The 23,618-nt window shown below is 45.8% G+C and overlaps 1 protein-coding gene across 1 annotated transcript in view; it reads right to left on the bottom strand.

The window, feature by feature from the left end:
- The window catches only part of Iars2 (isoleucyl-tRNA synthetase 2, mitochondrial), a 40,610-nt gene that overhangs the window by 3,589 nt on the left and 13,403 nt on the right, over positions 1-23,618 (bottom strand). Inside the window, exons 13-20 of the mRNA XM_059280965.1 lie at positions 13,369-13,471; positions 12,732-12,825; positions 9,523-9,631; positions 7,795-7,897; positions 6,781-6,906; positions 5,951-6,082; positions 1,213-1,319; positions 438-583 (exon numbers count right to left, since the gene is read on the bottom strand). Of these exons, the coding sequence (XP_059136948.1) occupies positions 438-583; positions 1,213-1,319; positions 5,951-6,082; positions 6,781-6,906; positions 7,795-7,897; positions 9,523-9,631; positions 12,732-12,825; positions 13,369-13,471 (920 nt within the window). The remainder of the gene's footprint in view (positions 1-437; positions 584-1,212; positions 1,320-5,950; positions 6,083-6,780; positions 6,907-7,794; positions 7,898-9,522; positions 9,632-12,731; positions 12,826-13,368; positions 13,472-23,618) is intronic.

The raw sequence follows: 23,618 nt of genomic DNA, 5'->3' as shown, positions 1-23,618 counted from the left end.
TGTATTTTGCTTGAATACAGCTTAAAATACAGCCCGGCAGGGGTAGCTCACACCTTTAATCCCTGCACTTGGGAGTCAGAGGCAGGTGGATCTCTGAGTTCGAGGCCAGCCTGGTCTACAAAGTGAGTTCCAGGACAACCAGAGCTACACAGAGAAACCCTATCTTGAAAAACAAACAAAAAACAAAACAAAGAGCTTTAAACACATTTTAGAACATTATAAACACATTTAAGCAAGTATTTTCTCAATATTGTCAAGTACTTAACCTATCTCGGAAGGCACAGAGCTAGCCCTGACTCCTGTGAGAAGGTACAGAGCAGACTGAATGACCAAAAGGCATCTGTCCCAGTGACACTCTAAGTGCACTGTGTGACACCTTTTAAAGCCCAGTCCAACCCTGGCCACGGCCCTCTCGTGCAGTGCACGGCTGTCCTTACCTTTGACATAGGGGATATGCTGGAACACCTCTTCTGCCAAGTGAGGAAGAATGGGGGCAAAAGAACGGACCAACACGTCCAGAATTTCTGCCAATGCGGTCTGACAGGAGCGCCGTTTGGGGTCGTTCTCGCTTTCACAGTAGAGCCTGGAAGAACAGCTTGCTCAAGCAGCTGGCACACTGCCCCGGCCTGGGCACACCCACCGCTGACACCGCATCTACTTCACACCAGTTCTGAACAACTTCTCTCCTATCCCATTTTACTCTCAAGATGTACCTGTCTCCTCTGACTTTAAGGCGGACGACAGTCTAGATCACCGTATACAGCCAACAGAGTAACTGACAACATGTAAATGACTCCCATCTCCAATGGTGCCATAGGGTTAACCTCAGGAAAAGAGCATGAGTTATAAAGCCTATGCCAAAGCCACTGAGGTGCTGTGTGACAGGCTGGGGCTGACAGCTCGTGCCAGACTAGTCACCAAGTCCACTCGGCCTGGCGTGGAACTCTCTTTGTAGACTAGGCTGGTCTTGAACTCAGAGATCCTCCTGCCTCTGCCTCCGAGTACTGGGACTAGAAGAATGGGTATTACCCTCCTCATTTTTCAGACACACTGAGATCGCACTCTAAGTTGCCCCAAACATAAAGCTGGTAAGTGGCAGGCAGGGCACATGTGAGACTTGACCCAGATCCCAGATGTAACTACTGCCCAGCTGCCCACCGTGGCCACTGCATCCTTGATGCTGCTGAGGACTGCATGCTTAGTCACACTCACCTGTCCTTGACTATGCTGAAGTAGAAGCTGGAGAGTTCTCTGGTATAGAATGCTTTTAACAGCCTGATAACTTTCCCAAAATCGTACTGTTTGTAGGAATCAGTAATCTAGAGAACAAAGACAGGAGAAATGTGGGGTCTGGGGTGAGCAATGAAAACAGGCATCGTCATGGGGGAAGCAAGCTCCCTGCACGAGCATCTCAGGAGACAGATGGCTTGGCCACCACGCTTGCTGCACAGGCATGAGAAGCGAGTATGGATGCCCAGAACTCACGTCAGTGCTGGGTGGCCATGGCCCGCCCTCCGGCAATGCCTGTGACTCCAGCCTCAACATGGAGCCAGGATCCCTGAAGCACACTGGCTGCAAAACCAGCACGGGGTGAGCTCTGGGCTTCCTTTCCCTTTTATAAAACTCGCCCTTGAAATTTTAAATAAACTGTTTATTGGTTCACTTTTCTTGTTATTTTTACACATCTGCTATGACATTTGTGTATGAGCCACAGATCACATGTGGAGGTCAGAGGACAATCTGCAGTTGGTTCTCTCCCACTGTGTGAGTCCCAGGGATTAAGCTCAGGTCATCTGGCTTGGCAGAAAGCACCTTTTCCTGCTGAGCCATCTTACCTGCCCATTTGACTTGATTTGGTTTTACTGTGAGAACCTGCCTCAAAGAATGAGGCACAAGAACAGTATTGCCTTGTGCTTACACACACACACACACACACACACACACACACACACACACACACGCGCGCGCGCGCGCGCACATGTGTGCGTGCGCCAGTGCGTGCACATACACATTTGCACAAGCATATATATATGCATGCATACCACGCATACATACACATGAAAAAAGAAAAAAAATGTTTCCAAAACAGAGGCAAGAATACAAGAATACCAGAGAATGTCATTCTAGAGACACAACCACTCAAAATAATCACTGCTCTACTCTGGAAATGGCAGCCTCATATATACCAAGGAAAGGAGAGTTTATGTTTAAATGCTTGTTTTGTGTAAGCATGCATGTTCATGTATGTGTAGGTGCATGTGTGTGTGAATGCCAGAGGGCAAGCTCGAGCCAGGAGCCACGCACCTTGCTTTCTCAACAGGTCTCTTCCCTGGTCTGGACCTCAACATGCTCCTCTGGCTGGCTGGTAAGCCACAAGATCCACCTGTCTTCAAGATCCCAACACTCGAAACACAAGCTCGTGCCACGCCTGACTTTTTAATGTCATCTGGGCTCCAGAAATCAAACTCGGGCCCTCGTGCCTGTACAGCAACCTCTTTACCAACCAGACTGTCGTCCCAGCCCAGTTTGGTGTTTCAATCTACCATGCTGACGAGATCGCAGGACCTTTGTGTATGCTGGGAAAGCTCTCCACCACCAAGCCACTCCTCCGCCCGTGAGTTTGAAGGAATGGAATCACAACACTTTTAAGTTTTTTTTTTTTTTTTTTTTAGGTCAGATGTGGTGGCCCATGTCTTTAATCCCAGCACTCAGGGAGGCAGAGGCAGGTGGATCTGAGTTCAAAGCCAGTCTTGTTACATAGCAAGTCACTGGCCAGCCAGGGCTATACAGCATGACTGTCTCAAGGGGAGTGAGGGGTTAAATTTTTTTTTAATTTACTTTTATTTGTGTGTTTGTGTGTGTGTGTGTGTGTGCGCGCGCGCGCGCGCACGCGTGCGCGCATGCACATGTGTGTGCAACCAGGCATGACTATGGAGATCAGAGGGCAACTTTTGGGAGTTGGTTCTCTCTACCATGAGTTCTGAGGATCAAATTTAAGCCATCAGGCTTTGGGGTAAATGCCTTCATCAGCCAAGTCATCTCACTGGCTCAAATCAAATCGTTTTTAAAACAGCAAAGAACAGAAGGTGCCGGCCAGGGACTTCTTAATTACTTATGCTCTCATCCATTTTTTAGTGAAAATCTGCATGTATGCTTCTGCCATAGGATACACTGAAGCAAGACATGTCTGATTTTGGGAACGCAGACCATCTCTTAAGTGTGGTGGTTCACGTGACTGTCAACTGGGCAGGATTTAGAACCACCAAGCAGATAAATGTCTGGACGTGTCCATGATAGTGTTTCTGAGACATTTAACCCGCCCTGAACATGAGTGGCAAGATCTCGGGCAGGGGCCCCGGGCTGAAGAAAAGGAGAAGTGGAGAAGTGGAGCGCCAGCAAAATCTCTCCTTCCTGACTGCAGACACAATGTCACCGTGTCTTCCCAGCCCACCAGTGAGGTGGCTCGGCAGGCGAAGGCACCGGCCACCAGGCTGGACAACCTGAATCCGGTCCCTGAGGCTCACATGAAGGACAGAGAACGGACCTGTAGATGTAACCGTCTTATTAAAGAAGAAACACAGAGCCAATGCAGAGATGAAAGCCCAAGAGGTCAGAGCGATAGCTAAGAGCTAAAAACCTTACCCTTCACTGCTGCTGCTGTCCTCTTCAGCAAGAGAACTACTTCCTGTCTGTTTGTCTTTTTTATAGACTTTCTATTCTGCCTTCTCATTGGTTGTAAACCCAACCACATGACCTCCTCGTCACTGCCTGTCTATACAGACCTCCAGGTCTTCTATGGTTGGTATTGAGATTAAAGGCGTGTGTCTCCATGCTGGCTGTATCCTTGAACTCACAGAGATCTGCCTAGCTCTGCCTAACAAGTGCTGGGATTAAAGGCGTGCACCACCACTGCCTAGTTTCTGCTATGGCTTGCTATTAGCTCTGACTCCCAGGCAACTTTTTTTATTAACACGGACCTCCACAACCATTCCTGGACAGCCATGTGTGCACCGTGAAGGGCACATATGCGCGGGTGCACACATACACACACACCACCATGCCAAATAAACAAATGCAAAATAAACTCTTCCTTAAGTTGCTTTTGTCTGGTAGTTGTCAGAAAAGTAACTAATATAGAAAATGGGGGGGGGCAGTTGTTGTGATAAATCTGTTCCGGTTTAGAGGTCTTTGGAAGGGTTTGTAGGGGGATGTGTAAGAGTTGTGAGCTTGGGAAGCTAGAATGCTTAATGGGTCACTGTGGTGGGACTCTGGAAGGCAGAATGGCAAGAAAAAAGAGGACAATGGAGACTCAGCTCATGAGGCTTCAGAGGGGACTCTGCTGGAAACTGCCTAGAGGTCATTCATGTTACATTCGGGCGAAGAATCTAGCCGTACTTTGCCCTTGGTTAAGTTTCTAGAATTTGTTTTATTTTATATTCTGGTGTTTTGCCCACATGTATATGTATGCACCACCTGTGTGCCCGGTGCCTGCAGATATAGAAGAGGGCGTGGAGTCCCCTGAACTGGAGTTTCTTTTTTTTTTTTGTTTTCTTTTTGTTTTTGTTTTTCGAGACAGGGTTTCTCTGTGTAGCTTTGTGCCTTTCCTGGGACTCACTTGGTAGCCCAGGCTGGCCTCGAACTCACAGAGATCCGCCTGGCTCTGCCTCCCGAGTGCTGGGATTAAAGGCGTGAGCCACCACCGCCTGGCCCCCTGAACTGGAGTTTCAAATGGTTGTGAGCTACCACACGGGTACTGGGAATCAAATCCAGGTTTTCTGAAAAAGCAGCCAGCGCTCTTAACTGCGGAGCCATCTCTCCAGCCCCTGTCCTGGTAACTCAGGTGAGACTAAACTCAAAAGAAATAAGTTGTCTGGGAGCGGAAACTTCAAGACAGCATAGCATCCACGCTGTGTGCTTCAGTTTGCTGTTGTTAGTCACCTCTACAACAGACAGCACAAAGCTATGAAAGATGTGCAGTTGGTGGGGAAAGGCACCTGAGCGAGATTCCATGCAGAGAGAGCAGCAGCTGTAACTGTTAAAGGTTAGCACCATTAAAAGGAACACTCGTGTTCTTCACTGGGACAGTAAGAAAGGTGCCCTGAGACCACAACCCCAGCCGCTGAAAGCTCCAATTTAGAGATGCACGATTTCATTTGAGAGAGCCTGAACTGAGAATTCCACCAAAGGGGTTCCCTGCGCAAAATCAACCATGCAGGGAAGTGTTTTCTTAAGTCCTGCCAACAAAACACACACAAGCAGCTACAGATGTGGTAAAAGACATCTTGAGTTGACAGCAGAACTTGACAGTGTGGCCATTGTTCATGGTGCTGGTTTTTCAGGGAAATGGAGGCTTGCACTAAGGCTCCAGACAGCCACGGAAGCCAGGAGATGTATGACAGGGGCAGAGTCCCCGCAAGGAAGCCCTGAGAGGCACGAGGTTGTGAGACCTCACCAACACACACAGGACAGAGGAGCGAGGACTCCGGAGACAGAGGAGAGTCACTCTGCCCTGAGGGACACACCTGCCCAACAGTGCGGTTCTACTCCTTGTTGGAAAGTCTGCTGTGACCGGAAGCCTGGGACCCCTGCAGTCTTAGGAGGCTAGGGAAGGGATGACGAGAGGGCTCAGCAGGAGAAGCTGCTGCTATCAAGGCTGACAGCCCAAGCTGGATCCCTGGGACTCACAGGGTGGGAGGAGAGACCCAACTCCCGTAAGTTGTCCTCTGACCTCCACACAAGTATTCTGGTGCACACACACTCTAATTAAATGTAAAAATGTGATAATTCAGCAAAGATGTGAAAACGCTTCATCCCAGTCACTTTGAACTGTGTGGAGCATGGTTTTCTGTGTGCTTTCTGGGGTGCACTAGGTTTACAAGGTCCGTCCACTAAAAGTTACGGAAAAGGTGCTGATGTTGCTGTTTGCCAAAGCCCGCTGCTGTATACTGACCTTTGTCGAAAAATCCTGAATTAAGTGCAGCATATACTGGTCTATGACATACATGTTTTCGGCAGAAACAGAATCGGTCTCCGGGTTAAAACCAGCCACATTTCCCAAGAGAAAGCGGAGTGTGTTTCTAAGCTATTCACAATAAAAGAAAGTACACAGTTAAAGACAAATCATGAGACTTCCAAGTCACCAAAGTTACTTTATAACTGTTCATTTCCCCCCAAGTTCTGTTATTTTCTTTTACTTTTTTTTTTCCTTCTTTTAAGACCATGTTTCTCTGTGTTCCAAGACACTGGCTGTCCTGGAACTCACTCTGTAGACCAGGCTGACCTCGAACTCACAGAGATCCCCCTGCCTCTGCCTCCTAAGTGCTGAGATTAAAGGCGTGTGTCACCACTGCCTGGCTCAAGTTCTATTATTTTCTTAGTGAGATTTTTAAACCCTGTTATTCCTAAATAAGACTGCAGAGGCACAAATGACCTCTCATGCTAACACCCAATTTGATAAAGAAACAACTGGATGAGTTTTTCATTAACCTTCTTCAGGATAAGTCACCCTTCCCTAGCCTGGTTTGCTCATGTGTTTATTCACAGATGGTTATGTTATTTCACATGATTCACAAGTAAAAAGAAAGGTAAGTGGATTTAACTTGCAAAGTACATGGTAAGTATATAAAGTATAACTTTACATCAGCTTATGATATAGTCTATACATTAATCAGACTTAAAGACATGGACATTTCTTGGTGTTACTATTTTAAACAAATTAAAGTGGTCACACGTAGTTTGTTTTCACACACGTCTCATAAACTTTCAAGGAGAAAGTCTGACCTTGCTGATGTCATCTCTAGCAGCCCTGAGTGCAGAGGGGCCAACGGTTACTTCAGTGAAGACGTTGGATTCAGCTATCCACCAGCGCAGGGCGTCAGCTCCGAAGGGAGGCTCTTTGCTCTGATCCTTTTCATTGAAAAACAACATGTAAGAGCTTCCTCCTCCATCACGCTTCCTCCATTAGCAGAGGGTTAAGATACTGTAAATAAGACCTGCTTTCAGTGCGGGCGGCAAACTGAATACTCTGCCTTTCCATGGCGTACAGTGACTAGGCTATCTGATGAGCACTTTTGAGATTTTTCCTTTGTAATTTTGATCTTCAAGGAGTTTGTGAATATAAATATTTAATTAGAAAAACAAAGGCTTTAGCTAAAGTTCCCCTTCCAATGCAGGCAAAGCCACCACAAAGCAGGGTGTATCTGAAAAGGCGAGTGAGACAGTCCGGTCTCAGACACAGACAGGAGGGCCCAGGTTTGTCCCAGTGCCCAGGACATCTGGTTCAGACACACAGCGGCCTCCGGACGGCCCGGAGGTGGGGAGTGCAGAGCTGTTTTCCCTTCCCTTCCCTTCCAGCAACCCCGTGACTACAAGACGTGAGGGGCAACACACCATGGGGTTCTCTCATGACAGCAACTCTAACCTGCCCCCAAATTATCGGCCACCCCAGATCCGACGGCCATTCTTAAAGTGTACACATCCTAAGAATATAATAATGTGCACTCAGAATATGCAATCTCATTTTTCTCCCAAACTTCCATTTAATTATAAAACTGTAGTTTCACGTAATAAAGCCCGACACTTTGAGGCCTCTAAAAACGCACAACACCATCTGCTATTCTTGGCCCAGATTTGCCCTGAATTCCTGAACTCAAGGAACGCTCCTGTCTCGGCCTCCTGAGTAGCTAGGCCACCACCCCTGGCATATCCTGGGCCTGTCAGAGACAGTTCTAGTCTTGGATTGCTAATGTAAGAGCCTGGCCACCCAACGAAAACGAGCTTCAGTCGGACACCTACTTCTCCTCCATCGATGAAAGTGTCAGGATTAATGACATTCCCGAGGGACTTGGACATCTTTTCTCCTTTTTCTCCGAGTGTAAATCCATGAACCATCACTGTCCTAAGAAAGATAAGTGACTTCATCATGAAGGATCATTTTAATCATTAGATATGTCTTGACAGACTGTGGGTGAAGGTCATTTCTCAGCATTCATGTATCAAGCTGTTAAGCAGGGAATCTTCTACTTAAACACAGCAAAACAGGTGTACTATTTTCTGTACATCAGAGCATTTCCAGGCCTCTACTGTACAAAAAGCAGGGCAGACCACCTCCTTAAAAGTGACTTTAAAAAGACAACGTCAGAAAACCAGTGCTGCCGGGCGGTGGTGGCGCACGCCTTTACTCCAGCACTCGGGAGGCAGAGCCAGGCGGATCTCTGTGAATTCGAGGTTAGCCTGGTCTACAGAGCAAGACCCAGGATAGGCACCAAAACTATACTAAGAAACTGTATCGAAAAACCAAAAAAGAAAGAAAGAAAGAAAGAAAGAAAGAAAGAAAGAAAGAAAGAAAGAAAGAAAGAAAGAAAGAAAGAAAGAAAGAGAAAGAAAGAAAGAAAGAAAAGCAGTGTAGCTTAAGTTTTCCTGCCTGGCCCACAGTCAGGACAAATCTCTCTCACCTGCCAGTCTCACAGCCGCTCAGACCCGACCAAGTAAACACAGAGACTTATATTGGTTACAAACTGTATGGCCGTGGCAGGCTTCTTGCTAACTGTTCTTACAGCTTAAATTAATCCATTTCCACAAATCCATACCCTGCCACATGGTGTTTGTCATGGTGGTGGCTGGCAGTGTCTCTCTGACTCAGCCTTCCACTTCCCAGCTTTATTCTCCTCCTTGTCCCGCCTACACTTCCTGACTAGCCAATGGCCAATCAGTGTTTTATTTATTGACCAATCAGCAACAAAGCAGTGCTTACAGGCTGGTTTGTAAGAGTGACAGAAATGGTTGGTGAGCTAACTGTCTGGGATGGGTTGGGAGTGTAGCAGAGTTAGGCTACTGTCTAACCGTCTTTCTGAGTGAACCCTGCTCTGTGTGGCGCAGGGATGAGCAACTGTCTGCACTCCACCCCAGCAGGGCTTCAGTCCCTAGTCACTGTGGGTCCCATAGCAGGAGCCGAGCTCAGGCTACCCTCCCCAGCCCACACTGTCCTTCTCTGCACTCTGGATGATCTCCACATCACTGAAGACGCTGCTCTACAGTTTACCCAGCTACTCCACTCCATACCATCTTATCTTCCAGGAGGGGCAACCCGCTCCAGAATGACAGACGCCTCACACTGCGACATCTCTCCCCTTTTCTTTTCTTCTTGTGTTGACTGTTTGCTTTTTGTTGTTCTTTTCGGGACAGGGTCTGCACATCGCCCAGGCTAACCTTGAGATCCTCCCATCTCTGCCCCCAGGGTGCTTGGATTACAGCATGTGCCACTGCGACTGCACAAGAGGAACCTGTGAACTTTCTTACAAACTGCACCTAACACAGCAGATGAACCCAGCATCGTTCAGCCTTACCGCACCTCTTCTGGACAGCGCTGACTCAGTGACCGCCCTATCCCAGAGCCAGGAAGAGCAGCGCTCCAGCTAGCCAGTGGCTGGCCTGTGCATCCGTGGCTCCAGCCTGTGTGGCACACCAGGCAGGCACTCGGAGGATCGTCAAAGCAGGCTCACTTTGCACAGAGGGGAGACTTACTTGAAGGGTGCTTTTGTCCTTGTGGCCACACTTGTCAGTAAGGAGGACTGGAACCAGCCCCCGAGTTGGTCCTTCCCCTCCAGGTACAAGTCCGCCCTCTGCTCGGTGCCTGAAATGTATTAACACAACAAAATGAAGTTACAATTAGAACGAGAAATAAAAGCAAGCGTGTGTCAGAGGGTTAAGGGAACCACAGCGACCGCGCTCTACTGCGACCGCGCTCTACTGCGACCGTGCTCTACTGAAGTCAAGCCCACGTGATCACAGACATCCGCACAGTAGAGGCTGGTGGGAGCTGTGGTAGAGAGCTTGCCTAGCATGCATGGAAGTCATGGGACAGGCAGTGAACAACAGTTCGTGCAGTTTAATCCAGCCAAGGCCCAGCATGCCTCTCGCCTTTACTGTGCCTGGTCAGTCACCAACACCACATCCAGCATTAAGAGCAACAATGTGAGTCAACAGCTCTGCGATAGGCCGGGGCCGGGAGGGAATGAGTGCCGTCCTGCACCACAGGCACCCCTCTCTACATGGCACACTCGGTCCTGAGAATGGGGAGGCTGACCCAAATATGCCAGCAGAAATGCTTTCTCCTGCTCTGACCTACCACACGTAGTGCTGCTCGTCTACAAGGTCTACAAACGTACGAGAACACAGAACCCTGCAATACTGCCTCGAGTATGTCCAGGGAAACACAATGAGGAAAATTACCAAAAATTAACGTACAAAAATTTATAATTAACATCTAGTTAGCCAGCATACATCTTAGTAGATAAGCATGAATTTATAGACATTTGACAATCAAACTGCATAAGCTGAAAGATCCAAATGAAGAATTCACATTTATCTGCTAGGACCCTACACCACACTTCCCACAGTGAGGCTTTGGATCACACACTTATTCCACGTGAAACCTGAAGGTAACTCTTTCCAGTCCATTAATGGTCAGCTGCATAGAGGAGCTACTGCCCCTGTCCCTTGCTCTAGAAAGCAGAAAGCCCCTGTGGTCACAGCTGGCACTTGGGGTGGGAGGGACTGAGTCCTCCCTGACTCTAGGCTCCCTGTGCTGACAATTTTTCTTCATTCTATGTCTAACTCCTTGGGATCCTCCAGGACTTTTCTTCTAACACATCTGCACACAGCGGCCTTCTTTTGCTTCCTTCCGATTCTTGACCATGCTCTCCTCTTTCTCTTCAGCCAGTGAGTCAAAAACTTACCTAACTGGAAGTATGAAATGTCTGTAGAGCTGGGATAGTTAGGAAGGGACACACAGGGCAGAAGAACAGAACTGCAGAGGGCCACATGTGCACTCTGACACTATTAGCTACGTGACCTCTGTGTCCTGGCTCTAATTTGATCCCTTTGTGAGAAATAATGGAGTCATGTTATGTCAGTGGTTTCCAAACTGGGTGCCTTGAGGTTGCCAAGTAAGCCAAAGAAGAAACTGCTGGTGAAGAAGGGGATAAAAAAAAACAACAGAGAAAAAAAAAAAAAAAAAAACAAAAAAAAAAAACCAAGAACAACAACAAAAAAAAAATCTTTTTTTGGTGAATTTTGAGAGATAGGGTATCCTATGTAGCTCAGGCTATGGTGATATTTTATATCAGGCTGTCCTCAAATTCATCATCCCCCTGACTCAACCTCCCAAGTGCTGGGATTGTAGGCACAGACCACTAAGCTGTCTAAAAGTTCCCATTCTAATCTTAAGTAGTATAGTTCTAAACAAAATTTCACCTTGGGAAAAAAAAAAGAGCATGTTGGGAAATCATTGGACTAAAGATGTTACTTTAGTCCAAAGCGGAACTGCAGCAGACTGTGGTGTTTGGATGAGGACGGCCCCCCCCCAGAGGCTCATCTGTTTGAAAGCTTAGTCACAGGGAGTGGAACTCTTTGAAAGGATTGGAAGGATTAAGCGGTGTGGCCTTGTTGGAGGCAGTGTGTCACTGGGGGTGGGTTTGCCGGGCCCAGGTTCTCTCACAGCCTATAGATCAGGACTTAGCTCTCAGCTGCTGCTCTAGCATCTGCCTGCACGCCACCACACTTCCTGCCATGATAACGGACTAACCTCTGAAACTGTAAGCCAGCCCTAATTAAATGTTTTCTTTCCTAAGAGTTGCCTCGGTCATAATGTTTCTTCACAGCAAAAGAACAGTGATTAAGACCCAGACTCTCCCAAAGAAAGACAAAACAAACAGTAATCCATACAACACTTGTGGTCAGAGATCTAGGTAATATTTCTGTATTTTCAAAACTTTATTACTGCAGTTGTGCAGGTGTCTCACTGTGCATGCTCAGTGTCGTGTGACCTCAGAGGACAGCTCTACAGAGACAGCGCTCTGTCCCTCTACCTTTGCATGGGCTCCAGGAGTCAAGTCAGGGTAACCGGGCTTGTATGGCAGATACCTCTACCTGCTGAGCCATCTGGCCAGCCTTCAAATCTTTTTTTTTTTTTTTGGTTTTTTGAGACAGGGTTTCTCTGTGTAGCTTTGCGCCTTTCCTGGAACTCACATGGTAGTCCAGGCTGGCCTCAAACTCACAGAGATCCGTCTGGCTCTGCCTCCCGAGTGCTGGGATTAAAGGCATGCGCCACCACCGCCCGGCCCAGCCTTCAAATCTTAACTGGCAGCTGGGCGGTGGGGGTGCACGCTTTTAATCCCAGCACTCAGGAGGCAGAGGCAGTCGGATCTCTGTGAGTTCAAGGCCAGTGTGGTCTACAGAGTGAGTTCCAGGACAGGCTCCAAAGCTACACAGAGAAACCCTGTCAGGGCTGGAGAGATGGCTCAGAGGTTAAGAGCACCGACTGCTCTCCCAGAGGTCCTGAGTTCAATTCCCAGCACCCACATGGTGGCTCACAACCATCTGTAATGAGATCTGGCACCCTCTTCTGTATACATAATAAATAAATCTCGAAAACCAAAAAAAAAAAAAGAAAAGGAGAAGAAAAAGAAAAACCTCAGTTGGCTTTTACTCTAACTTTAGAAATTACCTGAGAGGAGCTAGCTGGACGACTCAGTGGGTAGAGCTCTCGCTGCTATTCCAGAGGATCAGAGTTCGGTTCCCAGCACCCACATTGGGTGGCTAAAATCTGGCTCTAACTCCAGCTCCAGGGGATTCGGGGCCCTTTCACCCCCATGGGCACTTGTACTCACATCTCTACCAACACAGAGGCACACACAAACACACATAAGGAAAACTAATAAAAAAGAAATTACCTGGAAGAACACAAGCCCACGAAGTTCCACTGTCAAACCAGATGTCCAAAATATCCTGCCCTGGCACGTACTCCAAAGCATCGGGACCACCCGCCTACAGAGACAGCAGAAGAGACTTGACCTTCACAGGCCACATCAGGACAGGAAATGTGAAATACAACCATTGCATTCACATTTTGAAACTAAACACTAAAATGACTTCGCAGTTGAATACAACGCCCCGCTGCAGCATGGAAAGTGGACGGCCACATGAGGACACAGCTATGGTGTAGCACCAATCACTTTGGCTTCAGCTCCAGTTAACTCCCAGGATGCTCTCTGACAGAGGACACCTTCAGGGGTGCTATGTCAGAGCTCACACAGGCCTGCTGCACCAACAGGAGAGACTTCTCTCGTGGTACCATCTGCTTAGCTACCCAGCCCAGACATGGGGCCCCGTGAGGTCACAACGCCCCACATCTGCTGCTATGCTACAAGCTATGCTTCGACTACAAGCAAAACCGTTTACTTCTAAACTGCACCCGCCGCCGCCGCTGCCTCTGCCCCTGGGAAGCAAACTGGAAAGTTTCCCAACACAATCCTTTAAAATCCCTTTTACCTCCAAGAGTCACTCACATTTTCACCAAGGGCAATTTACCTGAGCTACGACATCCTCCGGAAGAAGCTGCGCAGGGGGGAGGGTCCACCAGACGTCGCTGCCATGTTGCTCTACTAGCTTAGTAATGTGCTTGATGGTTTGGCTGTGGAGGAGAGAGGCAGGATCTGCAATGTATTATCATGTGAGTGACAGACTTTTGTCACTTACAGTCCCTCTTTCAGTAGAATCTTAAACCACTGCTCAGTACAAATAAAATCACCCCTAAACAGGAAGACAAACGTCTCCTCACCTCCCTATTTCAGTCCATCTATTTCCCACCCAGGAACTACTGTCCTCATTTCCGCCAAATCAAGCTGGCACGTCAAGTCAGTTTGCACGTGGCTCTTAGTGCGGCCTCACCGCCTCAGCACTGGTTATGCGATGCCAGACTGCCCTCGCTCAGAGAAGCACGTCTCTAACTGCTCTCACACAAATCCCTGCTCAGAAACTTCCAAGGGCCGCTTTGCCATGACTTGGTCCATCCCCCAGGCATAAGAGGAAGCCCATACTCTACTCGGACACCAAAAGCACACAGGGAGGCTCACAATCCGACTCCCTCACTCAGATGGCCAAGACTTGAGAGACAAGCCAACCCGTCTGCTCAACCACAACGGAGCAGCTCCAGTGCCGTAACATCCCAGGCACTAGAGACGCTACAGCGGGTGAGAAACCAGACAGGCTTCTCCCCTAGTGGGACGAGATACTTTATTACTCTGCAGTGCTAGGGATCAAACTCAGGGCCCACACACGCTCCAGCCTCATTGGGGACTGCCCAGCTATGTAGCTGAGGCAAGCCTGGAGCTCACAGGCCTCCTGGCCTGGCCTCCAGTGCTGTCCTTCATTGGAATCCTTCCCTCCTGCTGACACCAGGGCCCCTTGAAGTGGCTGTGTTTAGACACACAACAGGCAGCAGCATGAACCCCACAGCTCTGGGTGCACTGAGTGCTGGCTTCCTTACTACCTCACCAAGTGACACTGGGAAGACACTGACTTCAGGGTTCTCATTGTAAAACACAAATAACAGTACATCACTAAGAGACTTAATACTGACCCAATAATGAATAGTGACCCAACAAATGAAATGCCTACAGCAACACTTGTCATTTTAACATATATTTAGTTTCTATGTAAGAATTTAGACCAATGGTGGCACACTCCTTTAATCCCAGCACTTGGGAGGCAGAGGCAGGCGGATCTCTGTGAGTTTGAGGCCAGTCTAGTCTACAGAGTGAGATCCAGGACAGCCAGGGCTACACAGAGAAACCCTGTCTGGAAAACACAAAAACATAAACAAAAACAAAAACAAAAACTATAAAAAAAAAAAAAAAAAAAGTTCAGACTGACTCTTTGAGGTAAATTTGAATAGTTAATTTTATGTTAATTATCAAATCACATACCTACATTAGGATCTAAGATTTATTTTTATTTATGTATTCGTGTGTTTGTGTATGTTTGTCTACTACATTTATGTAGATGCTCTTGGATGCCAGCAGGCACTGGAACCCCATGAGTGGGTTTCACAGGATGTCAAAAGCTGCCTAATATGGGTGCTGAGAATCAACTCTGATCCTTTGGAAGAGCAGCAAGGGCTCTTAACCACCGAGCTATCTCTTCAGCTTCCGTATCATTATTTAAAGATTAAAATACACAGAGTAAACGCTGCCTTTGAAACAGCCCCTCTCTACCGCACTCCATTAGTTTAATTGACTGCAGGTCCACCACGGTTACCGGGAATGGACAGAACAGTGAACAGGAAGAATCACTGAGCTCCGAATCTACACCGGCATATTATTAACTGTGCAAAGCAAATGCCCAGAGTCTCCATCTCTGCTAAGTTACAAATTAATGAAGCTGCTTGTCAAAACTGTTCAGGAAGCAAAATCAAGTAGGTAATATAAGTTAACATGCTCTTTAACCTGAAATTTGAGATACCTCACAAAAGATTAAGGTGGGACTGAAGAGATGAGTCAGTGGTTAAGAGCACTTACTGCTCTTGCAGAGGACCCAGGTTCAGTTCCTAACCACAAGGCACTTCAGAACCAACTGTACTTCCATTTTAAGGGGATTCAACGCCCTCCTCTGGCCTCTGTGGGCACTAGGTACACATATACACATGCATGCAAAAGACCCAAACACATGAAACAAAATAAATCTTAAAAAGGGAAAGAGAAGCTAGGCATGAGGCACACAGCTATAATTCCAGCACTGAGAGGTAGACCTCTGTGAGTTCAAGGCCAGCCTGGTCTACAGAGTGAGACTATCACAAAAAACAAAAGATAACTAAGGTGATATTTTGTGAAAGACTGAATATATAATGCTACCAAAGTCTAAGAATTTCCATACAACATGAATATAAAAACCTAAAATTGGCACAGATCCAGATTGCCAGGCCATTCACTTTAGATGGACTTTAACAGTGAAGATAAGCTTTCTGAATGACACCATAAAACTTTATGCAATAAATAACTAGTTATAAGACAGTAATACTTAGTTACATATTAGTCTTTTATATAGTTTGCACAGAACACTTTATCAGTTAAGAAAATATGAACACGTGGTAATAGAAAAATCTGAATAAACCCAATGTCCCAAAGAACAAAACAGAGACACAAGTAAAGTATATTCAAATATACATAATTACAGTGGGCATGCTGTTCATACCAATTATATATTTTTCCCTTAAAAGAGTCAAGACTCTGGACAGCGGTGGCACACGCCTTTAATCTCAGCACTCGGGAGGCTGAGCCAGGCAGATCTCTGTGAGTTCCAGGCCAGCCTGGTCTACAGAGCGATATCCAGGACAGGCACCAAAAACTACCCCGAGAAACCCTATCTTGACAAACCAAAAAAAAAAAAAGAGTCAAGAGATGAGTGTCATCTGCCTTTTTATGTTACCATTAGATTGCCAAGTTTAGACAAGCAATGAAAATTTTTAAATGTTTGGAATAAACAGATAAAAAGTAATATAAAAATGAAAGTGAACTGTTCACATTTCATACTAACTTAACAAATCAGGCAAGGCTAATCTCATCAAATGAACACCATGTGTTCTGTTTTCCAGAACACACTCAACAAGTTCTGTAAATAAGGACTCTTGAGAGCTGACTGCCCTGTCTTCAGAGTTCATAAACCTTGAGCCTAATAAGTGACACAGTTGGAACTAGGCTGCTCAGGGCTGTCACCACTCCTTTGTCCCACCTCTGTCACACAAGCTCCTGGCTGAACTCACACCCTGTCCTCTGGAGCTGCTAGGCAATGGCAAAGGGTTCTGGCTGCCCAGGCAGAGGGGCCGGGAACCGAAGCTGAAGGCAGGGAACGAGGGCGTCTCAGGAGATTAGTGTGTCGACAGAGCAAGCAGAGTCCAAAGCCCATGCTCTATCTGGCTTGTTGGCGAACACCAAGAGTAAAATATGGTGTTTTTCTGAGCTTCAGTTTCTATGAAAAGCTGTAAAAAGATTAGAAACTTTTTTACTTTAAAAAAAAATCTCTTACTGAAGAAAAATGAGTAGCCTTACATGATATATTTCACACCTATTTCATAACAACAAATTCAACTTAAATGAACTGTTTTTCTTATCTTTAAATATCAGATAACTCAATAATACTTTAAAATTATAGTTTAAGTGTTTATTTAACTACATTAAAGTACTTTGCTGAGTCTATAAATCAAAGGAAGATGTCAAATTTGCTATCTTATTAAGTCAACTATAAAACCCTAAGTTTAAACACCTTAGCCACCTGAATAAAGTTCCCTTGAACTGCAACATTCTCTTATAAAACTATTAATAATTCACTTACATTAATAATACTAATAATAAGACAGTACCCATGTTTTAACAGACGAAGAAATACAGCTGCTTTATTGAACTCTCTCCAGTGCACTGCCATCTCCTTTCTTTTTTGAGGTGTCACCATATAGATCAGGCTGGTCTCACAATCAATCCTCCTGCCTCAGTCACCCAAACGCTAAGCGCTCTTGCATTTTACACGGTTCATCTGAAGGTCATGGAAGCCTTATTTTAGATTTCCAAGGTCTAGGGTCCCACGCCTGCTTGGTTTCATTTTCCTTTTACTTCAGTCATAGTTTTACAAATGGCACAACTACAAATGTAATCTCCGTCAGTGAAAAACAATGTGCAATAATTTTAAAAACCCAGCTTCAAGCAGGGCATGGTGTGTGCGTCTGTCACCTCAGCTCCTCAGGAGGATATGGCAGGGGGACCGAGTTCAAGGTCAGCGTGAGCTCCAAGGACTGACCAGGCAGCAGGCAAACAAAATACAGTCAAGGTAGGTGTGTAGATCAGTGGGAGAGCACTGGCCTAGCATGAGCATGGCCTAGGACCACAAATATACACATACATACATACATACACAGTACATACATCTACATACATACATACACACAGACACTTCTTTCCCCCAAAATTGCCAAGTTAAACTCTATAATACCAAGAAAACAGCCTAGTTTTGCTCTCTATCCCAGGTTCTTTCCAGGCCCCCCAGGGTGCTGTGGCGGCTGAGAAGGCAGGCTTCCCTGGAGGCTGTGCTTCCCATCTCACTCCAGTGCTGAAGAGCACTCACTGCGCCTCGCTAAGCCTCCTGCTCGGTATTCAGGTCTGTTCTGAGATTCTGGACAAACAAATGACTTACATTTTTAAAACAAAACAAAATCAACTCTAGAATTAGAGAATAAAGGAAACCAAAAGTACATATTAATGTAACATACCTATGATTTTTGAGAGGCCATGTTGTATATACCAAATGTATACAATTTTGTCAGTTAAAAAAAGTTAACTAATTGAACTTTAAACTGAGATGTAATTTTTAAAAGTACACTAACAGAAGCCTTCCATCTGAGCACATCGGAGTTCAAGAGCACAGCACTGCTGTCCCAGGAGAAGTTCCTCTTGCCGTCCGCACCTTGCACGGACCAGCAAACTGAAGGTTCCCACGCGTGTGCAGAGCTGAGCTACCCAGTCCATGTCTCAGGAAAACCCGGGTGAGAATGTGGCTCAGTAGTAGGGATTTACTTCCTACCAAACAAACAAACAAAACCCACCCAGAAACAGCCACATACTGGACAGGTCTGGTCCCTGGGTTTTCATTAAGTGGGACTTAGGCAAAGCTACCACCTCAAACGTCTTCGTGATCACCCCTCCACAGGGTGATTAAACTTCATCTGTGTGCATGTGTGTGATGCTGGGATTTGAGTGCTTGGCAAGGGCTTTAGTACTGAGCTAACCCCCAGTCCTATCTTTTTTCTAGATCATTACACTCCTTGACAAACAGCTAAGCTGGACATCTCATATGGGTATCTTTGTACAGAATTCATTAGTCTTATTTCTTTACAACAAATACTTAGAAGTAGAATTTTTTATAATGAATAATGAGAACATGAGATCATGATGATTTATAATGAGCTCATGCTTTCAAATATTTTAAAAGAATTTCTTAAGAATTCCCCTGTGATATTATTATGTTCTTTGGGGTGGGATCTAAATTTGTCCTTGCAAATTCAAGCATTCTCTTTATTTTATTAACAGCATCCTATACTTGAACACACAGTTGACTTATGACCTAAAGATCAGTATAAATTACCGTTGATAACAGTGGGTGAAACCACTTATCGCTATGTAATCTGTTTCCATTTTAATGCTGTATTTCACAGAGCAATAAGTCAGCCCGTAATAAACTTTGTACTTGACTCAAAGGCCTTATCTGACACATTACGTGTCCCTGCTTTGGTTTCCATCAGGGAAAATTCAGGCAGTGAGAGCAGCTCCGGCAGCAGCCAATCACCGAGCTCTGCTCTCCCCTGCACGGGCATATTTAGCTGGGAGCGCCCGCACCCAGGGCTCCCAGGTAAGAGGAGCCCGCTGGCATCTCACTCTTTTCTGTTTTCTCTGTAAGCAGAAGGGACAGGACAAGAGCCGCACTGGAAGCTACCGGAAGGGTGAGGTAAGAGGTTAAGAGTTCCTATCTGTGTAGTGCATGTGACTAAGAACACAATGGAGCGTCAGAAAGAAGAGCCTGCTCTCCACTCAGTCCTACACTCAGCGGAAAGGCAGCAGGAAATGATTTCGGATGCTTTCTTTACTTCACGAACATAAAGTCTGCAGGTCTCTAAAAGTCGGCTCCACGCTGCCTAAGTAAACAGTGTTGGCGACAACACACGCCCGAAATAAGGAAAGAAACTTTATCAACAGTTCCTGTCTTCTCTAGGGGGCCAATGTTTCTAAATTTTATCCATTTTAGTTAAAAAATATTTGTTTTTACTAACCAAAGAATAGATTTCCACCTAAATTACACAGGAATTATATTACAGATTCAGAAAATGACCAATGTTATTAACATCAAAAGTAGAACTATTCTTGAGAAAAAAGAAGCAAGCCGAAACTATAAATGAAATTAACACGTCAGAGTTCAAGTCCAGAGTTTGAAGTCTGCCAGTCTTTAAACTTCCTTAGAACATGAATAAATCAAGGTTTTCTTTTGCAAAACAAGTATGTTTAGAGGTAATGTGAAGACTTTCGTCCAAGCAGGAGAGGAAGGCATGGTGCTGCAGCTCGCCCTGGGTCCCAGCTCTCAGGAAGCTGAGGCAGGACAGCAAGGTACAGGCTAGACCTTTGTCCCCAAACTGCCACCACTCCCACCACCTACACAAACATCAGGAGGAGGCAGAGGGCTGGGCGTAGCTCCATAGTCTCCTGTAGAGTGCTTGCCCAGCATGCACCAAACTCCGGGTTCAGTCCTCAGAATCATACACACTAACTACGGTTTTAAAACAAAAGGAATCCTCCGACACATGGAATGGAGTCATCACATGTAACAGCAACTCCATGTGGACTGTGGACTGATTTCCAGTGGAGATGCTGTTACTTTTGATGGCCACCAACTGGCTACAAACGTGGGAAAGGAAGAACAGAAATTTCTGGGTACTTGATCTCATTTGATTAAAAAAGAAAAATGATAACCTTCACTCTATTTTCTAACTAACAAATAATTAAGAATATAAACGTTTTAAAATTCTAGTGCTGTCAGCCTTGGTGCAGTGAGAACGGGCTTGGACTTGCCTAGGCTCAGTGTGCTGGGCTTTGCTGACTCCCCATGGGAGACCTCGATTTGGGGGATGTGGGGATGCGGGGTGGCTTGGGAAAGAGGGCTGGGGGTGGGAGGAGGGGGGAGGGGGATCTATGGATAGTATGTGGAGTGAGTAGAAAATTTCTTAATAAAGAGAAATGAAAAAAAAAATTCAAGTGCTGTGTCACCAGAAGGACCCAACCACGGAAGGCAATGCAAGTTCTCATTGTGAACTGGTGTACAGGAAAATGACCTATGAATTGACAGACAGTATGGCTGAGTATGTCTGTCATTCTGTAGGCCAATATTCTGTATGTCTCTGCTACTTAAAAACCAGCAATCGACTGACACCTTCAAGCAGTTCTGCGGCAGATCACGGGAGAGTCTGTACACAGTAGGAAAACACTGCTCACAAAATAAACTGGAGATGATGCCAGTGTGGACCGTCTCCGTATGACTGAAAAAGCTCACACCTATTTCTTTTAACTGATCTATTATTTTAAAAGTAAAAATGTAGCTAAACTGAACAGTCAGTTCCACCAGTTTGCTGAAGTCTGGGGTGCAGCTCAGTGGCAGAGTATATGCTGTTGAAGTCTGGGGTGCAGCTCAGTGGCAGAGTATATGTTGCTGAAGTCTGGGGTGCAGCTCAGTGGTAGAGTGTATGCTGTTGAAGTCTGGGGTGCAGCTCAGTGGTAGAGTGTATGTTGCTGAAGTCTGGGGTGCAGCTCAGTGGTAGAGTGTATGTTGCTGAAGTCTGGGGTGCAGCTCAGTGGTAGAGTGTATGTTTAACATCTGAGAGAGCCTAGGTTCAATCATTCTCCTTCACTCAAAACAAAAAAACAAATCTGTTCTGCTTTTTAATTTTAATAATATATATTCATCCCACCTCAATCACCTTAAGTTAATGCCTTAAAAGTCTTGCATTCTAATAACAGGATTGAGAAACAACAGTGACTTTGAAGTTACTTGTGGGAATTTATCTCAACTACAATCACTTTCATTCTCCACAGAAGTGTTAAGATAGTAGTGGAACGTAACTGACCAACTCTGTAAGAACCACACAGCAACAATACTTGAGCAAAGTCAAGTTAACACTAACCTAAACAAGAATTAAACAGTCGGACAAAAATACTTCTCCTGCCCACTCAGGAGTTTAAAACCCTTAATCTGTTATTCAAGATTCCTTACGGTCTGTCCCAGCCAGTCCTTAATGAGTGGCTGCCTTTCTATCCCTCTCACAACCCCTGGAGCCAGTGTGGCTCCTATACGTGTCCTGTGTACTGCTCACCCCGACTCCTGCAGAGCACTCTTCCCCACGCTCAGCTGAAATGCTACGTCCTCTGTGAATGAAGCGGTGAGCAAACAGTCCTACATCTGTCCAAGGCAGAAGCTCTTGTCCTCTTCAAACAAGTTCCACAGGGCATGAGATCAAAACGAACAAGAACACGCACACAAACGATATCAAAAGCTACACTATCATAAAAAGTAAAAAGCAAACTGTTAGGGTGTAGAGTGTAGCTCAGCTGTAGGGCACATGCAGGGCCTTGACACATTTCCCAGCACAAAATTATTAAAAACAGCAACAAGCCTATCCCTTATATGATCATAGGTGACTTTTTAAAAAGCAACTTAAATCAACATTTTTTAAAACTCCTAAAATATGTGTACCAGGCTTTTTTTCTTTTGGGCAACCAACCAGCTCCCAAATCATGGAGACATTATTAGTTTTGAATGCTCAGCCTTAGCTTAGCTCTTTTCTGGCTAGCTCTTTTCAATTAATCTGTTTCTCTTTATCTTTTTTTATCAGGGCTTTTTACTTTCTTTCTGTATATCTTACTTTCACTGCTTCACATGCATCTGCCTGGCTTCCCCCCGCCCCACGTCTCCCTCATTCCCCCCTCCTCTTCCCCCTCTTCCTCCTCCCTCTCCTCCTTCTCTCCCTCCTCTTTCTTTTGTTCCTCCTTCCCCTGGAGCCTAGATTTCTCCTCCTATTTATTCTCTCTTCCTGCCAGCCCCGCCTATCCTTTTCCTGCCTAGCTATTGGATGTTTAGCTCTTTATTAGACCAATCAGGTGCCTTAGGCAGGCAAGGTGAAACAGATACAACATATCTTTACATAATTAAACATGAATCCTTACATCATTAAACAAATGCAGCACAAACAAAAGTAACACACCTTTACAGTTAAAGTAATATTCTCCAGCATAAACAAATGTAACACATCTTTGCCTACTTAAATATTCCACAACAAATACGTGTATTCAGTAAGGTATTATTAAGGACATACAATCACAGTAACCATGAAAAGCAGATCATCTACAACGCTACCAAGGAATCCCAAGAAGGGCTGCCCAGGGTGTGCCTACAGTCTCCCAAACATCCCATCACTTGTTGCCTCTGTCCCTCAAACTCCTCAGTAGATCCTCAACTAACAAACACTTAGCCAATGTCATTGATGCTATAGCATAATTTAGTAAAATCTCATTAACGAAACTAAAATTAAGTCAAAGCATTCTAAGAAAATGAAAACCTAGAATAAATTCCTAATAGAAATGATCAGCATTTCCCTTTCTACCTGCAACAAGCAGATGGGTGTGGAGGCAGGCATGCACATGCGCGCGCGCACACACACACACCCCAGGGGTGGGAGAGAACAACAACAAAACAGCAACAATCTATAATTGCTGAGAGCTAGAACAGCACAGAAAGTACATCATCAGGTCATTAAAACAGGGAGCACATCGCCTGCTGACTGCCTCGTTCTCACTCTTCTCACTCTCTCTATAGACTTTCTACTCTTGGCTTTAATTTATAATCCTGTCCCAGTCCCCAGTCTTCCTGACTACTGGATCACTCAGCCTAGCAACGATATGACCTTCCAGGAGAGCTAGAACATGCCTACAACCCCAGCTCTGGGGAGGGTGAGGCAGGATGACTACACCAGACTGACCAGAGCTCCATAGTGAGACAGAGAGAGGAAGGCAGAGGATGGTGGCACACACCTGTCACCCCAGCTGCTCAGAAGGCTGAGGAAGCACAATTACTTGGTCCTGGGCATCTGAGAGCAGCCTGGACTTCCTAGTCAAAGGCCATCTCAGAACCAGTGATTAAATGATTCAGTAACAAGCAATTCTTAATGGTACATACTATGTCCAAGAAAACATAACTCT

This window comes from Peromyscus eremicus, chromosome 15 (genome assembly GCF_949786415.1).
Source record: "Peromyscus eremicus chromosome 15, PerEre_H2_v1, whole genome shotgun sequence".
Classification (NCBI taxonomy): domain Eukaryota; kingdom Metazoa; phylum Chordata; class Mammalia; order Rodentia; family Cricetidae; genus Peromyscus; species Peromyscus eremicus.
The sequence above is the reverse complement of the archived record's forward strand: the minus strand, read 5'-3'. Positions and strand labels throughout refer to the sequence as shown.